Below are 24,467 nucleotides of genomic sequence, written 5' to 3' on the forward strand. Positions count from 1 at the left end.
AGGAATGTAAGTAGGTAAATAGATAAAGCCAACTGAACATGCCAAATGTGATAATGAAAGAGCTAGTTCTTGTATATAAAAAAACTTTATCTGGGCTTTATGGGCAAAGAAATACAGCACAACCACTTTAAACAACCTCACTCATGTCACAAGCAGTCCAGCTATTGCTGTTGGTGCAATGCCTACAAAGCTCATTTAATAGCTGGGTAAATGTTTAAGCAGTTAACTTCTTTCAAGCTCCCTGCAACTGAGGCTACACTCCTGCTTTTAATATGTCTATATTACCATAAACAGAGCATCTGCCCTTAACTCAGCCTTGGAAGGAATGACAGATAGCGAGAACAATATCAATGACATAAAATATCACAATAATAATTATGAGTATATTCAGGCATTACTGGGTAAAAAATTGCGTGCAGTTCCGGGGAAGCCAGCTTCTGTGGCATCTTAGAGAAACAGATGTTTAAAAGTTTGTTCTTACTATTTCCAACACTCCTAGAATTCCAGCAGCAGTTAGAGCCATGAGAATATTGATGTAAATGAGTGAATGTAGATATCTAAAAGATTAGGTCCACATCAGACTTTTCTTTTATTCGGAGGTTTGGCTTCCTGCCATGTGTTCAAGCAATAAATTGGCTGTAACAGAGCTGCTTCTAGCATTCTGCTAAGTAGAAGTATCGCAGCAGAGACAATAACAGGCAAAATAAGGTAAGCAAGAGTGGAAGATAACAGCAGTATTTTAAACAGGCTTCAATCTAAGATTATTTTATCAGACTGCTTGTTTAGATTCTAACAAATACTGATTTTTTCAGTTGACTTTAAAGTTTTCTTCTGAAATCTCTTCCGTAGTCTAGTTTATGTCTATTTTTATATGTTCCTGTATCTAGTTTAGAGTATAGATTTCATAAAGTCTGTCTGATTTGTAAGAGACAATAACCTCATTATTTATTAGGTATTGGATGCCAAAAGTTCTTTATAATCCACTGTTAAATTGTAACGAACTTGGAGGAGTTTCTTCTGTTCTTTGGAAGCAGGACTGTCAGCTGCAACCCAACACACTCGACAAAAACAGTTCTGATCCTTTAATGGTCTTAAAGATACCTTGTTATGAATGTACCAATATACTATGAGATATTTGAATTGTATCACCGTGTGAATGAACTCCAAAATTTTAAATTCTGTTTTCGTGTGCTGTATTTGATTTAATTTTGTGATCAGATGTGTCTGGGGTTTAAGTAGAAGAGATAATGATGGCTAAGAACAAACAAGATCACTAAGGGGGCAAAAGAAGCTATATAACAGATTTCCTTTGCTGCCTTTGTATAAACAAATTGATACGGTCTATGCAGCAGGAAAAAATTTCAAAGTCCGTGTGCTTTTTAGGGTGATCATGTTGCCATTGGCCACAAATGTGCTCAAGTATATCTGATTTCAGCAGTTTAAAAGAGCTATAGCTCAAGTTTTCTGCTTCCCTGGTACTTAGATTAGACGCTAAACAAAAAAACCCAGACCTGTTTCCAAAACAAACAGTGGTTGACTAGGTCTGCAGCCAAGAACAGTATTCAGCTCTTCCTAGCCCTCTTCAAGCAACACATACCTTACATAAGAGAGAAAAGAACTGAAGAAATGGGCATGAAGGACATTAAACCAAAGAAATAGACGTAGGGAATTAAAAACTATGAGTAAGAACTATTAAAAACTATGAGTAAGAATGAGAAAAGTGGGAGTAGGCGACATTGATGTAAGAATGTGGCATGAGAGGAAAGGCTTATTGAAATGGGAGTATTTATATGTCACTCAGTCTTAAGGGACATGTGAGAAAATTCAAGCTATGGAAACTTTGTTATATATTGTAGAGAGCTTTATTTGTTCTGGACAGCTAACAGAGGTGAAGTTCTACCATAGACTTTTCCATTTTCTACTTCTTCAAACAAGCCAAAATAATTAAATACAGCCTTTCAGAGCATCAAGATTACCTGTCTATTTTCCTCCATAAAAAGTTTCCTAAGAATTTATCCACTTCCTAAATGTGCTTCTGAAAATTTCTTTGAACTGGCCTGCCCTCTTCAGGAATTCTTCAGGGTCTTGGCTTGTAATCATCCTCCTCTTCTTACAGTGGTGAGTGTAGGTAACACAGATGCAATACTCTGAATCTAGGTGGTTTGCATGTTATCACATTGGTTCTCCAAAAAAAAAAATTCATTAAGCATTTAGGATTAACTCAACATAAATTGGCATTAGTAACTGCAGTATATGAAGGGCAAACTCAGCAGAAGACAATTCCCTGACTGCTTCACTGGGTATAAAAATCAGGAATTGAGATCTTCAGAACCTCTGATCAAGTGCAGCCAAAGTAGGATTGCACTGTTTTCAGCAGGAATGTTCTGTAAGGGATTAAATGTCAGTTTTTGAGCATCCTAGATCTAATGAAATCTTAATGCTTTGTTAATGCTGAACACCTAGCATACTAACATTTCTCAAGATCCACAAGCTGGTATTACTGCTCACATACTTTGCAGACCCTGATTCAGTTAGATGTTTGCAGAGGTCAGGTCCCAGTTAGGACTTAGTGGAGAATCACAAAGGGTCTTCTCTTTTGTTTGGCATGCTCAGTGATACACCAGTTTCAGCAAGATGAAGGTAACCCAGCCTTTACTTTCTACCTCTGACTACAAGTTATCAGACATTTGAAAAATGGGACCTCTTTACTTGGAAGAATAAGCTAATTCTTTCTAATAAATGTTTCACTTTTCAGTGGCCTAACTGAATGTTTAGTTGTAACTAAAGTGCCAAAAAGAGTGAAAAGAGCCTTAGTTAGCCTTTGTGGTCTAGTAACAAGAGAATTGCCAGGGACAGAAGTCTTTCATTTCTACCATTTCACATAAATATTTAATGTGAAATTCTGCATCAGTGAAGTGAACCAAACCAGAAGTCAGAGCTCCCCTCCCCCGGGTGAATTCACAAGTCATTATACTAGTGTCAGAGCCATGATCTCTCTGGCCTAACTGGTATTTAGTTATTCTGTGCAAAGCTGCATGGGGCTAAAATTATACAATCTTCGCTTGGTTCATTGGCCAGGTTACCAGTTACAGAATTGAAGATTGTCATTTTCTTTGGTCTGCACTTGCCATAAACAGTTGTCATAAACAGTTCACTTCAGGAGAGTGTGTAGACTTGAGAATTCCAGTTTCCCTTTCTTCAAACCAAAGAAAGATCCTTAGCTTTTCTGAAATGCTTTAAGCTGCATCCTCAGGATATCTTATTAGCTGCTTGGGTGGTTCCTCAATCAATGTAGTTCCCATTCTTAGACACCAGCCTCTCCTTAGGTTATCTAGCCTAGGTAATGCTTAAATCCTTTTATTCCTCTAGCCTTCAAAAACTGAAGAGCATTATTTTTTGTAAATATAGTCACAAATACAACATCATTTGAAAAATACGGAGCACATCGAAGTAAAATTATTGAATTGTAAAGGAAACATTAATAGTTTGAAAATATGAATGGTTGCTAATGGTAGGAGATTGATTTTTTTTTCCCGATGTCTTGTGATATTCATTAATAATTCTAATATACTTCTCAAATTTCCAAACTCCAGTCCTCATTCCTGAGGTACCAAGGTACGTTTCCTGAACATTGGTTTAAGATTGCAATATGGCTGCATGTCTTTACTGAAAGTCAGATTATGCTGTGTTGAAGTTAGCATAATTTTCAATCACTCATGAACACTTTGAAAATTATCTTAGACTGTATCCTGAAGGACAAAAAGAATATGGTTTTCAATCCAGCTAGCAAAGCGTAGCTAGCTTCCTATGACTGAGAAGCATAAACAAATTAAATTGAAGTCACATAAACTGCTCATATTTTATCTAGAGGGAAGTATTTTAAAATATATTCCTTCAACACAACTGTATCCGCGACAACCTGCATCTTAGTGGAAGTGTAGATAGATAACTGATTTACCATCACTGGAAACACATTTTTGCCTTGTAAGACACAGGCTTGGGTCATGCAAGGTCAACATTTATTGAGTTTATCCTGCTTCCTCTAACTGTCATTTATCAAAGTTATCCTCTTTGCAATCTCGTTTCTCAACTGAAACATGAAGTATTGTGACAAATTCTAACTCCTACTTTAGGACTCGAAAAGAAAGGCAACTCACGTTGTCAGGATTTCTCGAGTGCTTCCGCAATGCTGCTCCGCTCAGGCCGCCAAAAGCCATATGAAGTGTCTCTCTGTAGAAGGCAGAATGTTAAGAGCCAATCTCCGCCAAGAACTGTGAAAACAGCTCCTGAAAAGTCAGGTAACTCTTTCCTGAGTGACAGGTTGGTTTGTAATCTTGGAAAGATGATTCCACTCCAAGGCAGAATCCAACCAAATTAAGGATCTGGAACAGCTTATCTATAATCAGGTCAAAAATAAAAATACCTGGAGGAATAAAAAAATGACAGCTGCCTTTAAAACAACCAATACAGAAATACTCCTCGAAATAGTGACATTAGATTTTTCACACCACTAAATTCAGACTAGTAAATCCTAAAGTACATCTATACCTCCCTGGAAAAGAGTGAATGACATAGCAAGCCTGCCAACTGCTTTATTTTGGGCACTGTACTAGTCCTTCTAATTCTAGTTAGAATTCTTACACTATAACTATTATAAAAATTTTTAAAAGGTTTGCTGTATTGATTATTGTAGTTGTTGTCCTGTTGCTTTTTAGAACAATCCATCTTTCTTCTGGAACTCTGATAGCCTGAGCTGCCAGGCCTTTGAAGAGAAGCCATTTGCCCATGGATGAATCAGCTATGCACATGCTGAAGGTCCACCACAGGATGTGTCGGACCTGCCACTTCTGGAGGGTGTGACTCAGGCTGTCAGGGTGTGCATCATCCATCTCTTTTTTTGACTGTATGTGCAGAGTTTCTGCTCAGCCTAAACAGGGTGGAATGAAAGCTTCTCGGAAAAATGTCTGCTTAAATACAGATGTTTCAGAGGAGTTACATCGATATAAAATGAGTAACAAAGTTTTTGGTGAAGTCAAGCATTCCCAGAACATTATGTCACTGCTAGTGCCTTTTGAGTATCCTGTGGTTTTACTTGCCTAATTGTTCTGGCAAGAAAGGACTGTTTATCTAACAGCATACCCCAGAGGTCTGTGTGGTCTCAGAAATGTCTTAACTGAGTTTGAAAGTAGCAAATCTATTCCAGTAAAACAATGTTCAGCCTAACATAATCAAAATTGTGCCTTATACTGTTATTCTGCAGTTGTCTGACACCCAAGTGGCTGGACCTACATCCTTCTGACACCCAGAACAGCACAGTTGTGTTCAGTAGTGATAGGGAACAATTTCCCTCCTAATAGCTTTTAGCTATGAAGACCTGGGTCTTTTTTATTAAGAGATGTCAGGTCCCCAAAATAAATGCTGCTATTTTAGGTAGCCATATGCACTCTAAGCTAAACCTCTTGTCTGTACACAGATCCAATTTTCAAAGTGCAAAATTGGGAAATAGGCAAGTATTTACCTATAAAATAAAGGAAATAGTCTTGAAGGAGTATGCTGCAGAGACACTTTCCTGACTTCACCTCTTCTTTTCTTCAGAACAAAAACTTATAACTTAACTCTATGTTTTCCACTTCTCTCTCCATGTGCAGGGTCCTGTGCACAATCTTGCTCTGGCTCTGGCTCCCCACAGACTCTCTACCCCACTGTAAGACTAGTCATTCCCCAGCCAATTGCTAACTTAGGCCCCCTCTCTCATGTTCAAATTCCTCCTATCCCCATTAGTCTCTTTCAACACAGCTATCTGCAAGTTGTCCACAATACCCCTTCTTACACTATCCCTTAGGCACTTGGGTTGGAAGCCATTTTTTCAATCTCAAGTTTTTGCGTGTTAACTCTCCAAAAGGTTCAGCATACCTCTCTTCTCACTGAGATGATCTTCCAAGCAAAGAAATCTTTGCGTTCCCTCTTCACACCACCATCAAGCCCCAAAACCAGCTGCTTAAGCCCACTGTATAATTTCTATTATAAGTTGGATATACTGTTCAGAGTTCAAATATACATAGATTATCAAGTAAAGATTGCTATGAAAATACACTTTATCTTTTTACTATGGAATTTTGCCATTTTTCTGTTGCTAGTAAAATTAATTGCAGTTCATTTTTTATTAGTGTTTAGTCTGCGAGAAACACTAAAATGCTATATACTGACTGAAGATTCAAAAACAGTGCATTTTGACATAGATGAAGATGGTCATCATGAAATATCAACCAAGGATTCACAATCGCATGAAGGTAGTGTACTTTATACCAAAACTCACCAACTGTGTGTGTAGTCCTATAGGACATTTTTTAATGTACATTTTTTAAGGGTCTGCAGAGGGATCTCGACAGGCTGCATCGATGGGAAGAGGCCAACTGTATGCGGTTCAACAAGGCTGAGTGTTGGGTCCTGCACTGGTGTCACAACAACCCCATGTAATGCTACAGGCTGGGGGAAGAGTGGCTGGAAAGCTGCCCAGCAGAAAAGGACCTGGGGGTGTGGTTCAATAGCCAGCTGAATATGAGCCAGCAGTGTGCCCAGGTGGCCAAGAAGACCAAGAGCATCCTGGCTTGTATCAGAACTAGTGTGGCCAGCAGGACTAGGGAAGTGATCGTCCCCCTGTGCTTGCCACTGGTGGGGCCGCACCTTGAATACTGTGTTCAATTTTGGGCCCCTCACTGCAAGAAAGACATGGAGGTGCTGGAGCGAGTCCAGAGAAGGGCAACGAAGCTGGTGAAGGGTCTGAAGCACAAGTCTGATGAGGAGCGGCTGAGGGAACTGGGGTTGTTTAGTCTGGAGAAAAGGAGGCTCGGGGAGACCTTATCACTCTCTACAACTACCTGAAAGGAGGCTGTAGCGAGGCGGGTGTTGGTCACTTCTCCCAAGTAACAAATGATAGGACGAGAGGAAATGGCCTCAAGTTGCGCCAGGGGAGGCTTAGATTGGATATTAGGAAAAATTTCTTCACTGAAAGGGTTATTAACCACTGAAGCAGGCTGCCCAAGGAAGTGGTGGAGTCACCATCCCTGGAGGTATTTAAAAGACGTGTAGATGTGGTGCTTAGGGACATGGTTTAGTGGTGGACTTGGCAGTGCTAGGTTTATGGTTGGACCTGATGATTTTAAAGGTCTTTTCCAACCTAAATGATTCTATGATTCTATCTTTTCTGTAGACATAACATTATATAGCATCTTTATGAATATTGATAGTGATATAAGAAAACTTTTATTCCAGTTTACAGTAGGTACATCATACACTTAAATGATGAGAAGAATATTTTGTTCACTCCCATTTGAGTTAATGGGAAGTCTAAATGCTTAGCTATTAAGAGAATGAAAGCAAAGGTAATCCTGAGAGACAAGGGCAAAATGGAGAAAAATAGAGAATATTTTGGAATTTGTGGGATTATTTTATTTTTAATGGAACTCTCATCTCAAATGGAGCTTCTTTAATTGACACCAAAAATGATATCACAACTAACATCACAGAAGTAGTTGTTAGAGGGTATTCTGTTGGTAGAGAAGAGGCAAATAACAACAAATGCCATTATTCTAGAATTATACATTTTCCAGAGATGTGAAAGTAGAGAGAAAAAACAGTAAACCGTATTTCCAACTGAAATACAGGAAAAAGTTGAAATCTGTAAGATAGCTATCCACTTACTGCAACTTTATGTCTTACAGAAACCCAGCTTTTACAGGAATGAGAAGTCCATTATATATGCTCCAGATAAAGACATGGAAAGGCTTACTTGATACATTTATAAACTAAATTAATGTTATTTTTATTATATTAAATTGTGAATAATGACAGCTGCACTCTTAAGGTACTTTATATCTTTTGAAATATCTTTTACTTGATAACTTTACAGAATTTTGAAGTAACTCATACAATTAGTATTGCTAATTTATGAGCAGAACCAAAACTTGGATAGGTACACAATAGAAGCAGTTTGTGAATAGATTTGTGGTGTGACAGTCCTGGTGTAGAAGATGCTGATGTTCCTAGAAAAAAAAAAGAAAAAAAAAGAAATGCTATGTGATATTGTTGTATATGTAAACACAAGCACCACAAATATATATTCATGATGATGCAGTTAAGATGACATCATATTAGACAACATCAATTATGTTAAAACATAATTCTCAGATTATGTTTTAAAACAATTCCTTAAATTGCTTGTGATTTTTTGTTATTTGAAGAAAGTAACTATCTAATTCCACATATATGTTAAATATCTTCTATTTCAGATATTGCATGGTTAAGCATGTTCACAAGGAATGAACCAGCAGTTACCTGCAAGACTCCTGTGGGAATAAAAGGTATCATTCTCTTTGTTAGGGTCTGGTTTCGAAGAGACGTTTGAGAGTAGAAAACGAAGTTAGTAATGCTTTATACATAGACTTGACATTAGAAGTAACATATTATACCAGATTTTCATTTAGGTCAGGTTGCTGAACAATTCTAAAAATGAAAGAACCTTTCTGTGTTCCATAAGAAGAAATCTTCGAAGTTACAAAATTTGCCTTAGCAAGTTGTGAGTAATGGCTTGGACTGAAGACAAATGTATATGAGGAAGTATACATGAGAATGTATACAAGCTAGAAAATCTTTTTTTTTTAAAGAATCACAGAATCACAGAATCAACCAGGTTGGAAGAGACCTCTGGGATCATCAAGTCCAACCGTTGCCCCGAGACCACCACGTCAACTAGACCATGGCACTAAGTGCCATGTCCAGTCTTTTCTTAAACACATCCAGAGATGGTGACTCCACCACCTCCCTGGGCAGTCCATTCCAATGTCTAATAACCCTTTCTGAAAAGAAATTCTTCCTAATGTCCAACCTGAACCTCCCCTGGCGAAGCTTGAGGCTGTGCCCTCTTGTCCTATCACTAGTTGCCCTGGAGAAGAGGCCGACTACCACTTCACTACAACCTCCCTTCAGGTAGTTGTAGACTGCAATAAGGTCACCTCTGAGCCTCCTCTTCTCCAGGCTAAACAACCCCAGCTCCCTCAGCCGTTCCTCATAGGTCAGACCCTCCAGACCCTTCACCAGCTTGGTCTCACTCCTCTGGACTCGCTCCAACACCTCAACATCTTTCTTGAAGTGCAGGGCCCAGAAAAGTGTGTGTGCTCTATTGCTGGCATGTGGACCTTAGCTAGCAAAGGCCTGTTGTAGCAGGAGAGGGAAAACAAAAAGAAATTGATATGAAGAAAGGGGAAACATTTTTTGAACTTTCATATTGTAAGCATAAGAAATGGCTGGGAAAATCAAAGATATATTAGTTCCAGGTAGTCCAGTAGAAGAGAAATGTATTCCAATTTCAAGCATAAAGGGCTGCTCTAATAGATGAGAGCAAATATCCATCTGGTCCAGGACTGCACCTTGAACAATGGCCAAATGAGGTTTTCTAGGTAACAGTATACAATATTGATACCCTCCCAAATCCCAATGCTTTGCATTTCAGGGTCACCCCAAGCAAGAAGCGGTTTCTTGTATTTAGTTAATTTAAAAGCATTTCCTTTCCATGAATTTGTAAAATTGCCCCTTAGACTCTGGTAAGTTTTTAGTAACCAGAGAGGCTAGGTAATTCATCCAAAGGCCATCAGAAAGTGGAAGTATCATATATGGAATCATGGAAAGGTTCCTTACTTCCCTTGCCATTCACTATCTGCCTGGTAGACCACTTGTCACATTTTTCAGAGGTGATAGGGAAAGTTAGTCTCCTTTGGATTTACTCAGACTAGACAATGTATAAGCAAGTCGCAATAAACTCTATGGACAGAAAGCCAAAGTTAGGATGTAACTCATATTGATGTATGTCCCTGGTCAACTGTCTGGACTCCTCCATCCCTCTTTTGTTGCCTCTCTTACCTCTAAGTCAGAACACTTTTGACCTGGATATGAAATCTTTCTTGCCTGCTGATGTGTCTCTTACATGCTACAGCTGAAGTTGGACAATTGCAGCTGAGCCAATCTAAACTGATGTCACGAAATGTAATAAAAATGGCAGAATTTTAGACCTTCTACATTCCACTGCATTTATCTGAATACATATGTAAACTGACTAAAATACACTAGGCTGGAGTGTGTCTCAGTTTTTAACAAGGATTTTTATGCTATTTTCATGCTGTAGCTGGCTCAAACAAAATTTCTTCAGAAGGCTTTCACAAAAGCCTTACAGTTAGAGTAAGTTAGGGCGACTAAAACCAGGGCCAGGATTAGAGCAGCTAAAATCAGTCAGGTGGGATTGAATATGTTCTGCTGACTCCAAATATCCTTCAAAGGCTAAAAAATACCTTTGGTAACATGAAAAAAAAATCTCCTTAACTGCAGCTGTTAATGCATAATTACCTAACCTCTGTGAAATTTGTATTCAATTGCTGCAGTGATGGACATGTATATCAACTTCTAGTTTCTTTTACATTTTTTGTCTTAAACAGTACACCCGAGATATAGATACTTTTAAAAGCACAAGTGGTATTATTTGAAGTAAATCTGCAACGCAGGGAGATAGTTGTAGCATCACTGGGTAGTTATTAATGTCACAGGCTTTGCTTGGTAGTGCTCTTGTATGCTATATCAGTTGAAAAAGGGTACCTTAATTTACTTTTTGCTGAGGCCTTGAAGTACCAAAAGGTAATGAATATTGTCAGTTTATCAGGCTGAGGAGTATCCTGTATTATTGATATACTATTATTTCGTGCAGCTGAAAAAACAGTATTATCTGAGAAGAGAGTAAATCCAATGCACCCACAATTATGACAGTGGAAAGATTTTGACCTAGAAAGCATACAGAAAACAAAAGGGAAAAAATGCTACATTTTCCATAGTGACGTATACGTAGTCAGGTATATTACATGAACACGTATCTTAGATGTATGCCTTAAGTACTAATATGTATGCCTTTATGGTTCATATTATATATATTAATGTATAACTGATACTCCATACATTAACTACAAAAATAGATAAATAAAGTATATATATGGCAAGTTTAAACCATCATAAAGCCATAGTCTTTAAATACTTTACAGAACAGGACAGTATCAAGAGTGATTATATTTGTTTCTATTCCTATGCCTATCGATGCAAAGTGAACCTGAATGTTGTCTCTTTACAAAATATTTTCAGCTATGCTTCATTTTACAAAGTGATACATATTTTATTACAATATTTCCTCTACGTAAAACAGATTCTAAAAATTTGGTGATCCTCACACAGAGATCAAAGCTTAATGAATTTGTCCTATTGTGCAAGGGTAAGAAGCAGCTCTCTCTGAAGGTAAGAAGTAGTTTATTTCCATTGTAACTTGTGGGTGCTCTTTCTTACTATAGGATAATTTCCCCCACAGACCTTTCCAAATTAATTTTCCTTTACTTACCACCTTCCACATTTTACAACCTCTGATTACTTACTTCTATTCTGTCTGGGGAAGTAGGTTATTGCAAAAATCGTTGGGTTAGGTAGTTGGCTACTGTCACTAGAAGACAGCTGGGGATGTTGGGTTCCAGACTCTCTGGAGGGAGAGGGGGCTTCTTAATCAGAAAACATACAGGCAATCAAAGGGGAGGAAGAAGCAGGAATGTTGCCTTGGAATGAGTTGAGCTTAAGAGGGGAATTATTTTCTCCTACTCAACCCAAACAACAAGATAAGGAATGTGATGAAAAGGAAATACAGCTGAATGTAGTATCCTGTTTTAAACATTTACCATCTGTTGTCAGAGCATTCTCATTTTCTCCAGTCTTGTGAAAGTTTGTTTATGGTAGGAAGAATGAACAGGCAAGGATAGTTTTCCCTATTGGAGGGTTATAACCTTTACTAAAATCTGTCTGAGGAAGAAGGTTATGTTGGAATTTACCCTCTAAAACAGGGCAAAGGTCTAAGCAGCTCTGTTTATGCAGCTTATGGTGAGATAAAAGAATGACCCTTCATCTAATGCTCTCCGTGCATGATGGTGTAAATCACCAAATGCTTCTCAAATTAAGTCTTTGATGCTTGCCATTTGTTTTTAATTCACAGATTACTTTCCATAAAATCTATTTCCTGAAATTATCTGGGGAAATGTATGTTGCAAGATAGGTTAATTATATTTGTAGCCTGTTATCCCACTGGGATTTTCCTTTCTGTCCTTGAAAGAACAAGTATTTCAAAAGGATTCTTCTGGTTCAGAGATTACCTTTTCAAAAATTAATTGTTTGCAAAGTGTTCCACCAAATCAAGGAAAGAACTGAGCGTTGAGCCCTAATGAATTTTACTTCCCAATCACTTATTTTAAAGTACCAGGTTATACCAGATTATGTTTCTTGACATGATTAAAAGCAGTTCTTATCTGAAATTGAAGTAAGATATATTTAGTGTCTCCCAAATATGTAAAAACCTTGGAAAGATCATAGACTCTTTTTTTTCCAGCAGAATACAAATAATTTTCTTAATCTCAACAGGAATTCTGATATGGAAGATGACAAGGCTCCTTATCTGTGATAAAATTTTGGTATCCTGTTACAACATGGTTCAGTCTTGGCTGCATTGCCAAATAGAATCTAGGTATTAAACAGTTCGAAGGACTGTCTTTGGCATTTGCTTTCAAACCAATTCATTTTGCATTGCAAGTGGTAAAAGAGGAAGATATTCATGGAAGGGTTTCAAAATTTATCAACTTATTCATTCAGATAATTTGAATGTAATCATTAATGAACTTATAAAAAAAAAAAGAGGCTTTTCTTTAGAATTAATACTACATTTGGAGGATTAAAAGAGCAAAATATGAAGACAAAATTACCAATCTGCGTGGTTGTAAACACAGGTCTTAAAAGCATCATGTTCAGAGCCAGATTATCCTTCAGTGGAAAGATGCAACATGAAAACATGCAACCATGAAGATCCTGACTTCAAACAGGTATATAATCATGATCAAACAAATAAAAACTTGTGTGTGAGAGAGTGTGTATGCAAACACAGGTGTAAAAAAAAAGCAGCTAAATGCATCCTGCTGTTACTCATTAGGTGACTAAATGTTTACTTTCCTAATTCAACTGATTTTTAGTATTTTCCTCAGAAAAAAAAGGAAAATAAGAACTTTTCCATACTTTTGACTTGACTTGTATGTATGAGTACAACCTTTCATCTACAGGTAAAATACCTGAATTTCAATTAAAAATGAAAGATGGAGATGTTTCCCATATTATTATGCTTATATAAAACATAGGGTGATGATAGAAAGTAGTTTTCACCTGGTATAAATTTTTAGATAAGATCTAGAAAATCTGGATTAATGTATTAGCAGATCTAGAAGGGTCAGATTACAAGAGTAATGATGTTTTTAAGAAGTAGTGAATCCGTCAGTCAAAAACTTCAGGAAGTAACAAAACCATAAAATACATATGTAAAATTTAATATAAATAAGAAATTAAAAGTAAGCAGTCCCTGAAGTACTTTCAGATGGAATTCTGTATCAGCAGATGATTATCGATCAGGAGTAATGCATTGTGTATATAAATACAGGTAGCCATGTGGTTTCTTAACATGGTTTTGTGACCAAAGCTTGATTTTGTTGGCTCTTCTATAGATAGAAATGACAAAACATTGTGAACGCAGGAAAGAAACTGCTTTGATTGTTCTGTAAAATATCTTAGACAGAAAGCCTAACCTAGAGAAAATGAAAAACTAAGGAAATGTAGTTAATAATATTTTTTGTTAGGGTTGTAGTTCCAAGGATTTGCTATTCAGGGCCATTGAAAATCTTTCCAATGTCAGTGAGTAAAATTAAAGCTATCTGTGATCAGATAGCTTTCAGAACTTCACAATGTGAATGTGAAACACTGAAAACCTAAAATTCCCAGCCTAACATTTCTAACATTTCTAACATTTCTAACATTGCTAACATTTCTCCTAAATCAGAAGGGAATTCTGGTAATTTGAAATTACAAAAAGTTTCTTCTTTGAAGTAATTCTGAAATGGTCTTTCAAAAGTATGAGCTACAGTACTATCGATTTTTTTAATAATTAATGAATATATATCTCCTGCCTACTGGGCCTGGAAAATCCAAGCGGGTCCTTCAGTTTAAGTTCCTGCTGAGGTACTTACTTGCCACAAATATTCCTTGGCTCTACACAGGAGAAAGCAACGAAGCTTAGGACATCTGTAAGACAACTTCTAGTCCCCTCCTTGTATGATGTAAACTATCACAATCATATTGCTTTCTTCTTAAATGTATTTCATATGCTTTTTTATAGAAAAAGATACGCCTTTTTCTATGGAGTTGTTCATAGGGAAAGAATTAGTGTCTTGATGACTGCAAGTTTTGAGGGACAGCTGGAAAGAAGAGCTGTAACAGCTGCCTGTAGAGACCTATTCATCACTCTGGGTTTCTAAACAGATAATTAAATTGAAAAATTCATTCTGAGAACCAATTCATTGCCTAAGAAGACAGATAGTGATCTACTTATCATGGTTTCTTGCTAATACCTTGAAGTAGAAGAAAAAAAAGTCACTCATTTGGGTTAGGAGAAAACAGCAGCCTGCACTTGAACCTGTTAGGCCAAAAGGCAAAATCAAAGTCAAGGCTGAATCATGAGATTCTTAATAAACCTTCTAGAATGAGTGCACTGATCAGGAAATAACTTCTGGTGTGATGAATTAAGCCTCCACTGTCCCTAGGATTAAAAGTTGCGGGAGTAGTTGACTGAGATGGAGAAATACTTCTCATGGCCAATGACAGAGCTATGTGGTGCTGCAATGAGATATTTAGTCTGCTAGCTTTTAACAGTAAGACTTACAGACAGGTATTCTCCTTCTTTTTATTGGAAGGCTGCCAGCAGAATTACCAGAAACATGAGAATCTCTGGAGCCTGCTGTTATACCAGCAGGAAGAGTTGCATATATTGTTGTAAATTTCCATTTCTGTAACCAAGGCTTACGGAGACACAGTTCACAATATTTATTAAACATCTTTTATTAATTCGGCTGTTAGTATCACAATAAAATAATAACAGCTTGTAACAGTAAATAATAGTTTATAGTAAAATCTTGTTCTGATAGGGGTTTGAGTCAGGAAGGTAACACATATCACAACAAATATTTATTGCAACACTATGCTGGTAAGAGCAGAAAACTGTTTGCATCATACATACAGTTACTGCCTCACGCAGTGCACACACTTGTGGTCACCCAGATGAAGGAGGAGTGGAGAGGCCAGCCCCAGTGGTTCTCTCAGGAGCAGACTTACATTTACTTATAACTGTAATTATTTTAAATTTATAATAGAGCATGCTTATCATAATTAAGAATATCATACAAGCAAATGCAGTTAGACACACAGGAGGATGAATTAAGAGATAGAGAACAGTATTTTCCTTTAGCTGCACCACAGAAAAGGTTTTCCCAACTACCTCCCCACAACATGTTGACAATGATGGGAAGTTTCCCACCCCTTATATATAACTCTCCCACTAGCCAATAGAGTCTCTTTTAGCACAAGCAAGATTACATTGACAAACTTTGTCACTTGATGTAGCTCACACACAGGGAAGTCTTAATCCCAGTCATTTCTGAAAAAAAACCAGCATATGGTTATGGTGTTGAAATGAGTTTTATTTAGCGTTCACTGTTGACATTAATGGCTTGATTTGACCCGGAGTTCTCAACTAGACTGCTACTGTTTCATGCCTTCCTTATCTTCTTGCAGGCTGTCTCATAAACTGTCAGTTTCCTTAAAAGTCTGGACCAAAATTATGTGGCCACGTACTATGAGAGCTGGGCCTGTATCTTTGGAACACAGGCAGCTGAACAGATCATAGGAGGAGGGAATTCAGGCTGGAAGCACAGCCCTACCATTTGTCAGGACAGAACCAGCTGTGAGAAAAAAAGCACTGAGGTGTGTTGGCCCCAGCCAGCAGCCAAGCCCGCACACAGCCACTCACTCAATCTCACTCCCAGTGGGACAGGGGAGAGAACAGCAAGAGCAAAAGCAAGAAAACCTGTAAGTCAAGATAAAGACAGCATAATATGTGAAGGTCAGAAAAAAACCCAAGTGATGCAAAAGTACTTACCTCCTCCCATAAGCAGATCAATGTCCAGCCAGTCTCTGAGTGACAGCTACCTTGGAAGCAAAACAACCCCACCCTCTTCTTCCTCTATGCCAGTCTTTATGGCTGACCCCAACATTGTATGGCATGGAGTATCTTGCAAAACACATTGTTCTTCAATGACCTGCTGCAACTCCCAGCCCTAGCAGTGTTTGGATATGCTTCTAATCCCAGCTCCTCTTCCTTCTCCCAGCCACACAATATCATTCCCCAAATCATCTTCCTGTGATGGCTCTCCATCTAATTTTCTATTATTTCATGCAGATATAGCAGGTATTTTTAATTTTTGCATCTCAATCTGCTTTTGCAGGTCTAATTTTGGCCTCGCATTTACCAGATCCCATTGGGGTCTCCCTTGCTCTAGGGTGAATTTCTTCATTGTACACATTAATCCCTCTCCTTCCTTCTGCAGGTTTTCTTTCCTCTTTTTTTTTTTTTCCTGAATTTAACAGATTCTCTTATTCCATTTGTATTTCCTTATTAACTTTTTGAGTCCCTAGAAGGTATTTCTTTCCTAAAGACAAATTGTCTTCAACTTTCTCAATAGTATTTTTTAAAACAGAATTTTTGGATCGAAGCTGCAGATACTCTGCTGTTACACTGGCTCGATCAGGACAGAATGTTTTAGCTGCTTCCCATTATAGCTTTTCTAATACAGGAGGTGTATCCTCAAGTTTCTTTCATGTACTCTGCAATAACGGCAGGACATTTTCTTACCGTCCCCTGTTGTCATATGGGCTGAAAGGACACATTCCTTCTTCCATGTGAAGGTGGTTCTTGCCAATGCTGTAATCTCCAGCATAGTTGGGACCCTTTAGTATCCTCCTGCTTTTCCCCAAGCATCCAGTTTCATTTTAGAGGTCCCCTTAAGCATTGTGCAGAATGACAATACACCAGACTGGTCAGATTTATAGAACTGTCTTGGGGGTAGGATGAAAGTGTTCAAACAGACCACTCGACAGGGAAGATGAAATAATTTGATTATGATGCATTAATTTACCATCTCAGTCTTCCCCAAAAGATATTATAAATTCTCTGCTCCCTGAAAAGGGATTTAGTTGGGGGAAACAAATATCTCAGCCTTTCATTGATTAAGCTCCTACGGTTAGCAGCAGGTACCTGTTCACACAGTCTTCTCAGTTACTCCCACACTCATTGCACACACTCAGGAGCAGGGGCTTGTACTCACACCCCGGGGGCTTCCAGGCAGCTGTGCACAGTCACATGCAGGGTCCCTCATTTCAGCAGGTGTGCTTACATATAACGCCCTGTAGTCTGTCCACCTATACCAGCTGCTGCCTTCTTGGATGTGGTGTGGGTTACATGATGCGTCGTGGGTGCCGGTGTGTGCTGGAGGCCTTGGGCAGGTTCAGAAGCTCCTTGATACCCTGGATTTATCAGTGTTTGCAGATTTAATGGAGCTACTAGTCTCCAGGGTTTATGGTTTCAGAGACTACCTCTCAGCACATACTCTTCCTCTCTCTGGCGTGTTGTTTTCTGGTGACTATTTCTCCATCCTCACCCTGAGGTGCCTAGAGAGCCCAAACACATCCACACACACAGAGGGGCTGTTTTGACAGTAGTCTTTCCTCCAAAGATGGATCTTAAAAAAAGCATACTGGAAACTGGAGAGGAACAGAAAAATCATAGGTAATAGAACAGTTGTTTCAGAGTAATGGGTATTGTAACATTCTAATTTTACTCCAAAAGACGTAAGAATAACTGTGGATTGACATTTTGTTGCTAGTGGCAGTTGACAGGGTAGGTCTGTGGTAAGAAAATAACCAGATGAAAATCCTAAATTATGCCAATAGCAGGTATACTGCAGAGGAAAACTGCTGGTCTTCTTGTGAAGCAAAGGAATGCAGCTGCGGGTCTGGAAATACTCAGTCCTTTGAGGGAGACAGATATTATTTTATTTAGAGTTACCACAGAATCTGTCCCAAAATGATTAGGTGTTGCCAAAGATTTATCTAAAAATTGGTAAATATGTGTCACTGGAGAAAAGCATTCAAAATATAACAAGCCAGCAACATACATGAATTTTTGTCACATGAAACCCTTATAGAAAAGTTTTAAAAATGTAACATATGTTCTTTACTTTGTGTGTTTTCACAGCTGAAAGAAGATAATAACTTTTTCATCATGCATTACCAAGGAGATTCAGTGCAGTTCCAGTGCTATGAAGATAGAAGTTACTACCTGTATGTGAATGACAACTCACTTGATATTCGCAAGCCAGAAAACAAAGAATCCAACGAGGACAAAAATTTTTACTTTAGGGTGTCATATTTACAGGAAAAGTAACTTGTCTACCTTTCAGTGGCCTAAGTGTCCATACAACTCCTATAATAAGCTAACAGAAGAGAAAGAAGGTTGAGATCAACTAATTTCCATTTTGGCTTAATTTTTACTTTTTTGTAATTTCTTGAGTCACTATTTTGCATGAGTAACATCCTTTATTTCTGTACTTTCAATAGGAAAAGAAAAAAGCTGTTTGAAAAACATACTAACTGATCAGTCTCTTTGTGTCTTACCAGCACAATTATGGTTTTATGGAGCTGAATTCTTACTGTAAGGGGAAAAATACACAGGGGCTATTTCAAAGACAGGGGAAAAAAAGAAGGAAGCATACATGGATATGAAATACAAAGCACAGGTAGTTCTCCATGTGGTAAACATTTTACTTTTTTTTAAAAAAAGTCTCTTAGGATCTCACCTGAACTTGAGAAGAGAACATTTAGAAGTTACTAAATGCACATGTGCATGTGCTGACTGACCCAGTGACTGACTGACTGACTTTGTGAAAGGAGTGCAAAAGGTGTCTCAGGTCTAACTGGGAACAAAGGAAGAGGCTGAAGGTTAGACAGAAGATCTCTCTGCTCCTGTAGCTCCAAGTCAGCCCATATAATCCCTTTTGCAATTTCAGCATCTATCCATCCTGGCAGCTCTCTAAGAAAATGCACACAGAGCATCAGACTCACAACATCCAGGCAGAGGGACATTGAACTGATGGGGCATAACAGATGCCTATGAATGCCAGCAGAAAATTGCTCTGACATATTGGCTTCCATCTCTGAATCATAGAGGGAAATGCAATCATGTGTTCAGCTGCAAAGCAGAGTGCAGAACAACATCTGAAATATAATTAAATGCTCAAATGACTGAATAACATAAACACTAAGTGCTTATGTGGGGTGAACTGGAGGAGCAGTAACAGAGTCTGTCAGTGTGAAATGGAAGATGCTGACACCTAAATGTCTGTAGACCATACCCCGCAAGGCACAAAACATTTGAAATACGAGAGGAGACAAACCAAATGTGTACACAGGATCACTAGGTGTTAAAGATCTGGTTCTCCACTGCTATGCATGGAGTCCCACTGTGATTTAGTGGGGATTTTCTTTGATGCAAGTAATTTGGTAATGTATGTGTATAAACGATAGATGTCATGCATCTATGCCAAGAGGTTGTTGCTTAGTTGCAGTGGAACAACCTACAAGCTACACAGCACTTGCAGGAATTGTTCTGTGTAAATATAATAAACAATGCATACCTGAAATAGGAATCCTAACGTCAGTCAATCACACCAATGCACGTTACAATAAGGAAATTATCTATAGTAGACCAAAGTCCAAAGGTCCGTGAGACCTTTAAAGACTTTTAAATTTCCCTCTTTCACTACTAGCAGTGTGGGCTTTCACTGCTGGGCTTGTTGTATTCTTCACATAGTGGAAAGGATTCTGTTGCTTCCAATGCTGACTGAACAGAACAAAGCTTTTGAGTATTCCCTAAATAATACTTACAACTTCTGGATTGGTTAAGAGTTCAGTGAAGTCAGTAGGAAGAAGACAAACCCGAACTCTAGATATTTACTTCAGCATACATTACACTAGAATTAAATTATTTTAGCACTATTATGTTGCACAAGAAACAAATTCAATTATATAACAGGTACAATAATTTCACTAACAGATACACTAACATTTCATAGTCATACATTTATTATTGGTGATGTGGTCACCTCACTAAATTACAGAACATGTTCTCTAGTTGGTAAGTTTATGAAATTATGACAAATCATCATAAAGCTCATACAAAGATGACTAATGAAATCATTGTTGCTGATGTCAGCAAAAAAGTAACCTTGAGCTCAGTGAATTTTGAATCTATTTTATAGTTAAAACTTAAATTATGGTTATATGCAGAATTTTTTACTTTTATCATCTACCTTAAAAATAAGATTTTTTAAACAATTTAAGGGACAAAAGCCCTTATGGAAAGCAGCAGTGGTAATTTTGTAAAGTTTCAGATTTGACATATAAGATAGTAATGTCATTTGACAATTTTTCTCAGAAAACACAATAAATTCAGCCAGCTTTGTAACTATAAATGCACATAGAAAAACAAGTTAACAATTTCTGGATCCTAATCTTTCCTGGATTCTTATTTTGCTCATACAAACTCTTCAAACTGACTTTTTCAATTTCCCACTAATCTGAGTGTCTCATGAGTGGCAGATAAGTTTCTATTTTGTGAAGTGGAAAGCATGTAGAAATTTTATTTAAATATAGAAAACGAAAGCCAGTGAGTCTTTTAGAAAAATATAGCCTCTAACACTTTACAATACAAAAAACATTTATCCAATGTGTCTAACAGTTGAATATGGAATATAATTGCTATTTTGCAGTTTATTTTCAAAAGAGTACTGATATTCTGTAACTTTTTCTTAGCAGATGTAATAATTATTAAAATACTAATACAAATATTTTGCTTTTATTTTTCTCCTCTTCAAATCTGTGCCTTACAGAAAATACCATGTTTTCTTTGCTGTGGAACAATTTAATGCAAGTACTCTTTATATATAACTTCTAGTATTTTGACCATATTTGTGACTTGATAGAATAAAACTTGTGAGAAGAACATCAATAATTGTAAAGAATGTGATCCTTATGCTAGTTCATCTGACAAAAGCTAACCAAAATAATGTATGTAAAAGAGGGGACCTTCTTAGGATCTATCTGCTCTTTTTACAGGGAACCAGAGCTCTTTCAATCGTGGAGAAGGGAATGGCCATTTACAGTAGGAAAAAAATCATTTTCAGTAAAAAATACCGAACACTGGTAACAGAATGACTGCATTAAAATGTGAGTTTAGGAACAACCGTCATATGGTAAAGCAACAGACTGACAGCCAGCATTGCTAGCCCTGAAATAAGTGCCTAGTATACGCATGTTGTTAGTCTAATGAATGCTTTTACAGTCTAAACAACATACAACAATCTAGCATTAGCGCAATTGCAACTGTACTAAAACTTGTAAGTAATCCAAATCATGCAGTTTCTTTTAAGGATCTTTAGTAACACAACACATCAATAGACCAAAGACTCATTTACGCCTCTTCCCTGGTGTGAAGTTCTCAGCCTTCCAGTCACTCACAGTCTGAAGTCAATTGCTCTTTTTTCTTAGATAGGATGATGTGATGATGTTGCCATTACAATAGATACAATAATATATATGTATCTTGTAGTTCCCCATTGATTTTGACAGAAGAGTATTCTGTCTTGAGTGTTGCTGGTTTTAGACATATGTGGCGTGAATTTTGAAGTAGAGGTATGTATAAACAGAGATTTTTTTAATGGCATCTTGGTTTTGTTTCTATTTGTCCATAGTTTCGCTAACCAAAGAAATCCTAGGCAGGATAAATTCCTCCAATGTTTGTGTGTCTTAAATGCGACTCCTCATATTCCCTGTATATATGAATAGAGGCAGAGGAGCAGATTCTCTACCAGCTCCTCTCTTAGTTGCTTCTGGCAAATTACATGGGCTAACTAATACCGAGGACGAAAGACAGCAGCTGTTAAGGTATAGCTCCTGTGATAACATGCGGTTCATTCATAGCAGCCGTCCTTCTCGAGCACCATCTCGTGGACTTCAGGTGAACGGCAGTAAATCCAAATTACATCAGCAAGCTACAGAGAAGTTCTCAGCAGCTGGAAACAAAAAAAAATCTTTCTTTTTCCAAAGCCTGGTATTTATTTCCAGCTAACATAGGGCCTAGACCTCCTCTGTCTGGAATGACTGAAGGGGGCAGCCAAGCAGGTCAAGGAAAGGATTTCCCCTCCATTTGGCATTTGCAAGGCCGTACCTGCAGTACTGTGTTCAGTTTGGGGCTTTCCAGCACAAACTGGAGCAAGGCTGCGCAGAGGCACGAGAATGGTCAGGATGATGGAGCATTTGAGGAGAAGAGGCTAGGACAGCAGGATTTGTTTTGCCTGGAGATGAGAGGGTGACTTCACCTAACTGAAGGGCACTTGTAAAGAAGATGGAACCAAACTTTCCTTAGAGGTGCACAGCAGAAGGACAATAGGCAGCAGTCACAAGTTGTAGCAAGGGAAATTTTCACTGCCTGTAAAGAAAAAGAAAATGATACGTAGGAACTAGAACAGGTTTTGTGATTATCAAGTGTCCATCTTTGGAGTTTTTCAAAATTCAACTGGACAAGGCCCTGTGCAACCTCATCTAACACTGAAGGTAAGCCTGCTTTGAGCAGGTGGTTTGACAAAATGACCTCCAGGTATTCCTTCCAATGTAAATTATATTGTGATACTAGGATTCAAAGGCAGCTTCAATGTCTTAGAACTTACAGAATATTTAATTGAAAGAGCAAAAGTATTGAAGTCTGGTCAGTTCTGTGAGGATCCCCTCCACTCTCCACCATAGCTATTAAAAGTAATGAATAAACTACAGTTTTATTAAATAAATCAGAAGGTACATCATGTATTCTAATAACATTAAAATCTAAAAGATCTAATACACCTAGCTACAAGTGTTACCAAAATTCACAAATTATGCAAATTACTACCAGAATAATTAATTCTTGTAATAAATAAGTTTTTCTCTCATAGACACTGAAGTTGTGGCTGACAGTCATGACATTTTCACTTGTCATAACAAGTGAAAGATTCCCTTTTGATTTCCAGAAAACTCAAATCGAAACACATGGGTTATTTCAAAGCAGAAAACTGTATAAGGAGAACAAGGGCTCATTTGGAAAATAAAAATTAATTGCAATATGATTATCAGATGAATTTAAAAGCTACTGTCATTTTACCTGATTGTTTCTGGTGTAGTTTTTCTGCTCAATATTTGAACGATCTCTGGAAATACAGTAAACATACCATATGTTGACTGCTAAAATTATAAACCAATATGTTCTGTATTTACAGAGTTAGGCAATCTTTGATGACAATTAAGCTTCACTCTTAAGATAAGCTTAAAACTATTTTATGGGTTTGCCTCAAGAGTAGAGAAATTAATATTTCACCACATCACACTGAGGTGCCTTGGCTATAACTTTTTTTTCCAAAACCATGATATTAAGAAGGAAACAACTAGCTATGCTTTTAAAGACCATCTGACAAAGTATCTAAAGGCATTTCAATATCTGGACAGTACTCATTCTTCTCAATTATCTACACTTTAAATTAGTTTAATAATTAACAGGGATAATTGCTCAATGTTTTTGAAACTGGAGTTTACAAAGTGTGATTTGGATGCAGCACAAAACCCAGTTCTTGCAGTAGATGAAAACAAGAACTTTGTTCCTGATGATCAGATGGATTTCATTAGACAAAAAGTGATGATGTGCATTGCAAGTGATGAGTAACAGGTTCAAGCTCACCCTGCTTTGTGCAGCAGAGCTGACTACATGATTCTGGAGGTCACTTCCAACCTCAATTACTCTATGACAACTGCTGGTGATTCTATTCTGTAAGAGGAATTTATGCCAGGAAAAATTTCTTTTGGGAGGAGCATGGAAATGGGATAAAAACAATTTGGGTGAGAATAAAAATTTGTTTGCATGAAATTTTCTGTTCAGAAGGACACTGAGCTAAATCATCAAATATGAACCCTAAGTAATCTCTTTGTTGGTAGATTATATTACTGTAAGAGTTCTACAATGTCTTCTTAATTCTATGTCCAGTGTTTTCAGTATTGCGTTATCTACTTTTTTAGAGGTAACTGAAAAATTCATTCTGACAACAGTAGCTGTAGCCTCTGTACTAAAACTAGAAATTTAGCTCCCTAATTCTCCTTGTATTCATATACCTTTCCAAGGTATTATTGGATTTTTTTTCCAGAGAGACAAAAGAGAATAATGTATTGCAAACCTTTATTGTGAGTCTTTATTAAACTCTTACACTCAAAAAGATTTTGATCAATTTATTTAGATTAACTTGACTGTGAGACCTACAAAAGAACTTTCTGGAATTTGCATTTATTTTTATTAAAAAGTGGAGACACAATTTTGAGGTACTAATAACAGACATTGAGGG

The 24,467-nt window shown here is 37.5% G+C and overlaps 1 protein-coding gene across 1 annotated transcript; it reads left to right on the forward strand.

Moving 5' to 3' along the window:
• Positions 1-674: 674 nt before the first annotated feature.
• On the forward strand, positions 675-18,436 carry LOC137676234 (uncharacterized). Its single transcript, XM_068422920.1, has 7 exons — positions 675-708; positions 4,134-4,298; positions 6,168-6,290; positions 8,289-8,360; positions 11,237-11,325; positions 12,849-12,941; positions 18,248-18,436. Exons 2-7 carry the CDS (start codon positions 4,187-4,189, stop codon positions 18,434-18,436), a joined length of 678 nt encoding a protein of 225 aa, XP_068279021.1. The 5' UTR covers positions 675-708; positions 4,134-4,186.
• Positions 18,437-24,467: the final 6,031 nt, after the last annotated feature.

The sequence above is a fragment of the Nyctibius grandis genome, chromosome Z, assembly GCF_013368605.1.
Source record: "Nyctibius grandis isolate bNycGra1 chromosome Z, bNycGra1.pri, whole genome shotgun sequence".
NCBI classification, from domain to species: Eukaryota; Metazoa; Chordata; class Aves; order Nyctibiiformes; family Nyctibiidae; genus Nyctibius; species Nyctibius grandis.

Bases quoted from the DNA above. Each gene is read 5' to 3' on its own strand.
- LOC137676234 (XM_068422920.1), top strand. From the start codon at position 4,187: ATGCTGCTCCGCTCAGGCCGCCAAAAGCCATATGAAGTGTCTCTCTGT. The intron at 4,299-6,167 runs GTAACTCTTTCC...ATTTTTTATTAG, and splicing joins AACAGCTCCTGAAAAGTCAG to TGTTTAGTCTGCGAGAAACA. The intron at 11,326-12,848 runs GTAAGAAGTAGT...TTGTAAACACAG, and splicing joins AGAAGCAGCTCTCTCTGAAG to GTCTTAAAAGCATCATGTTC.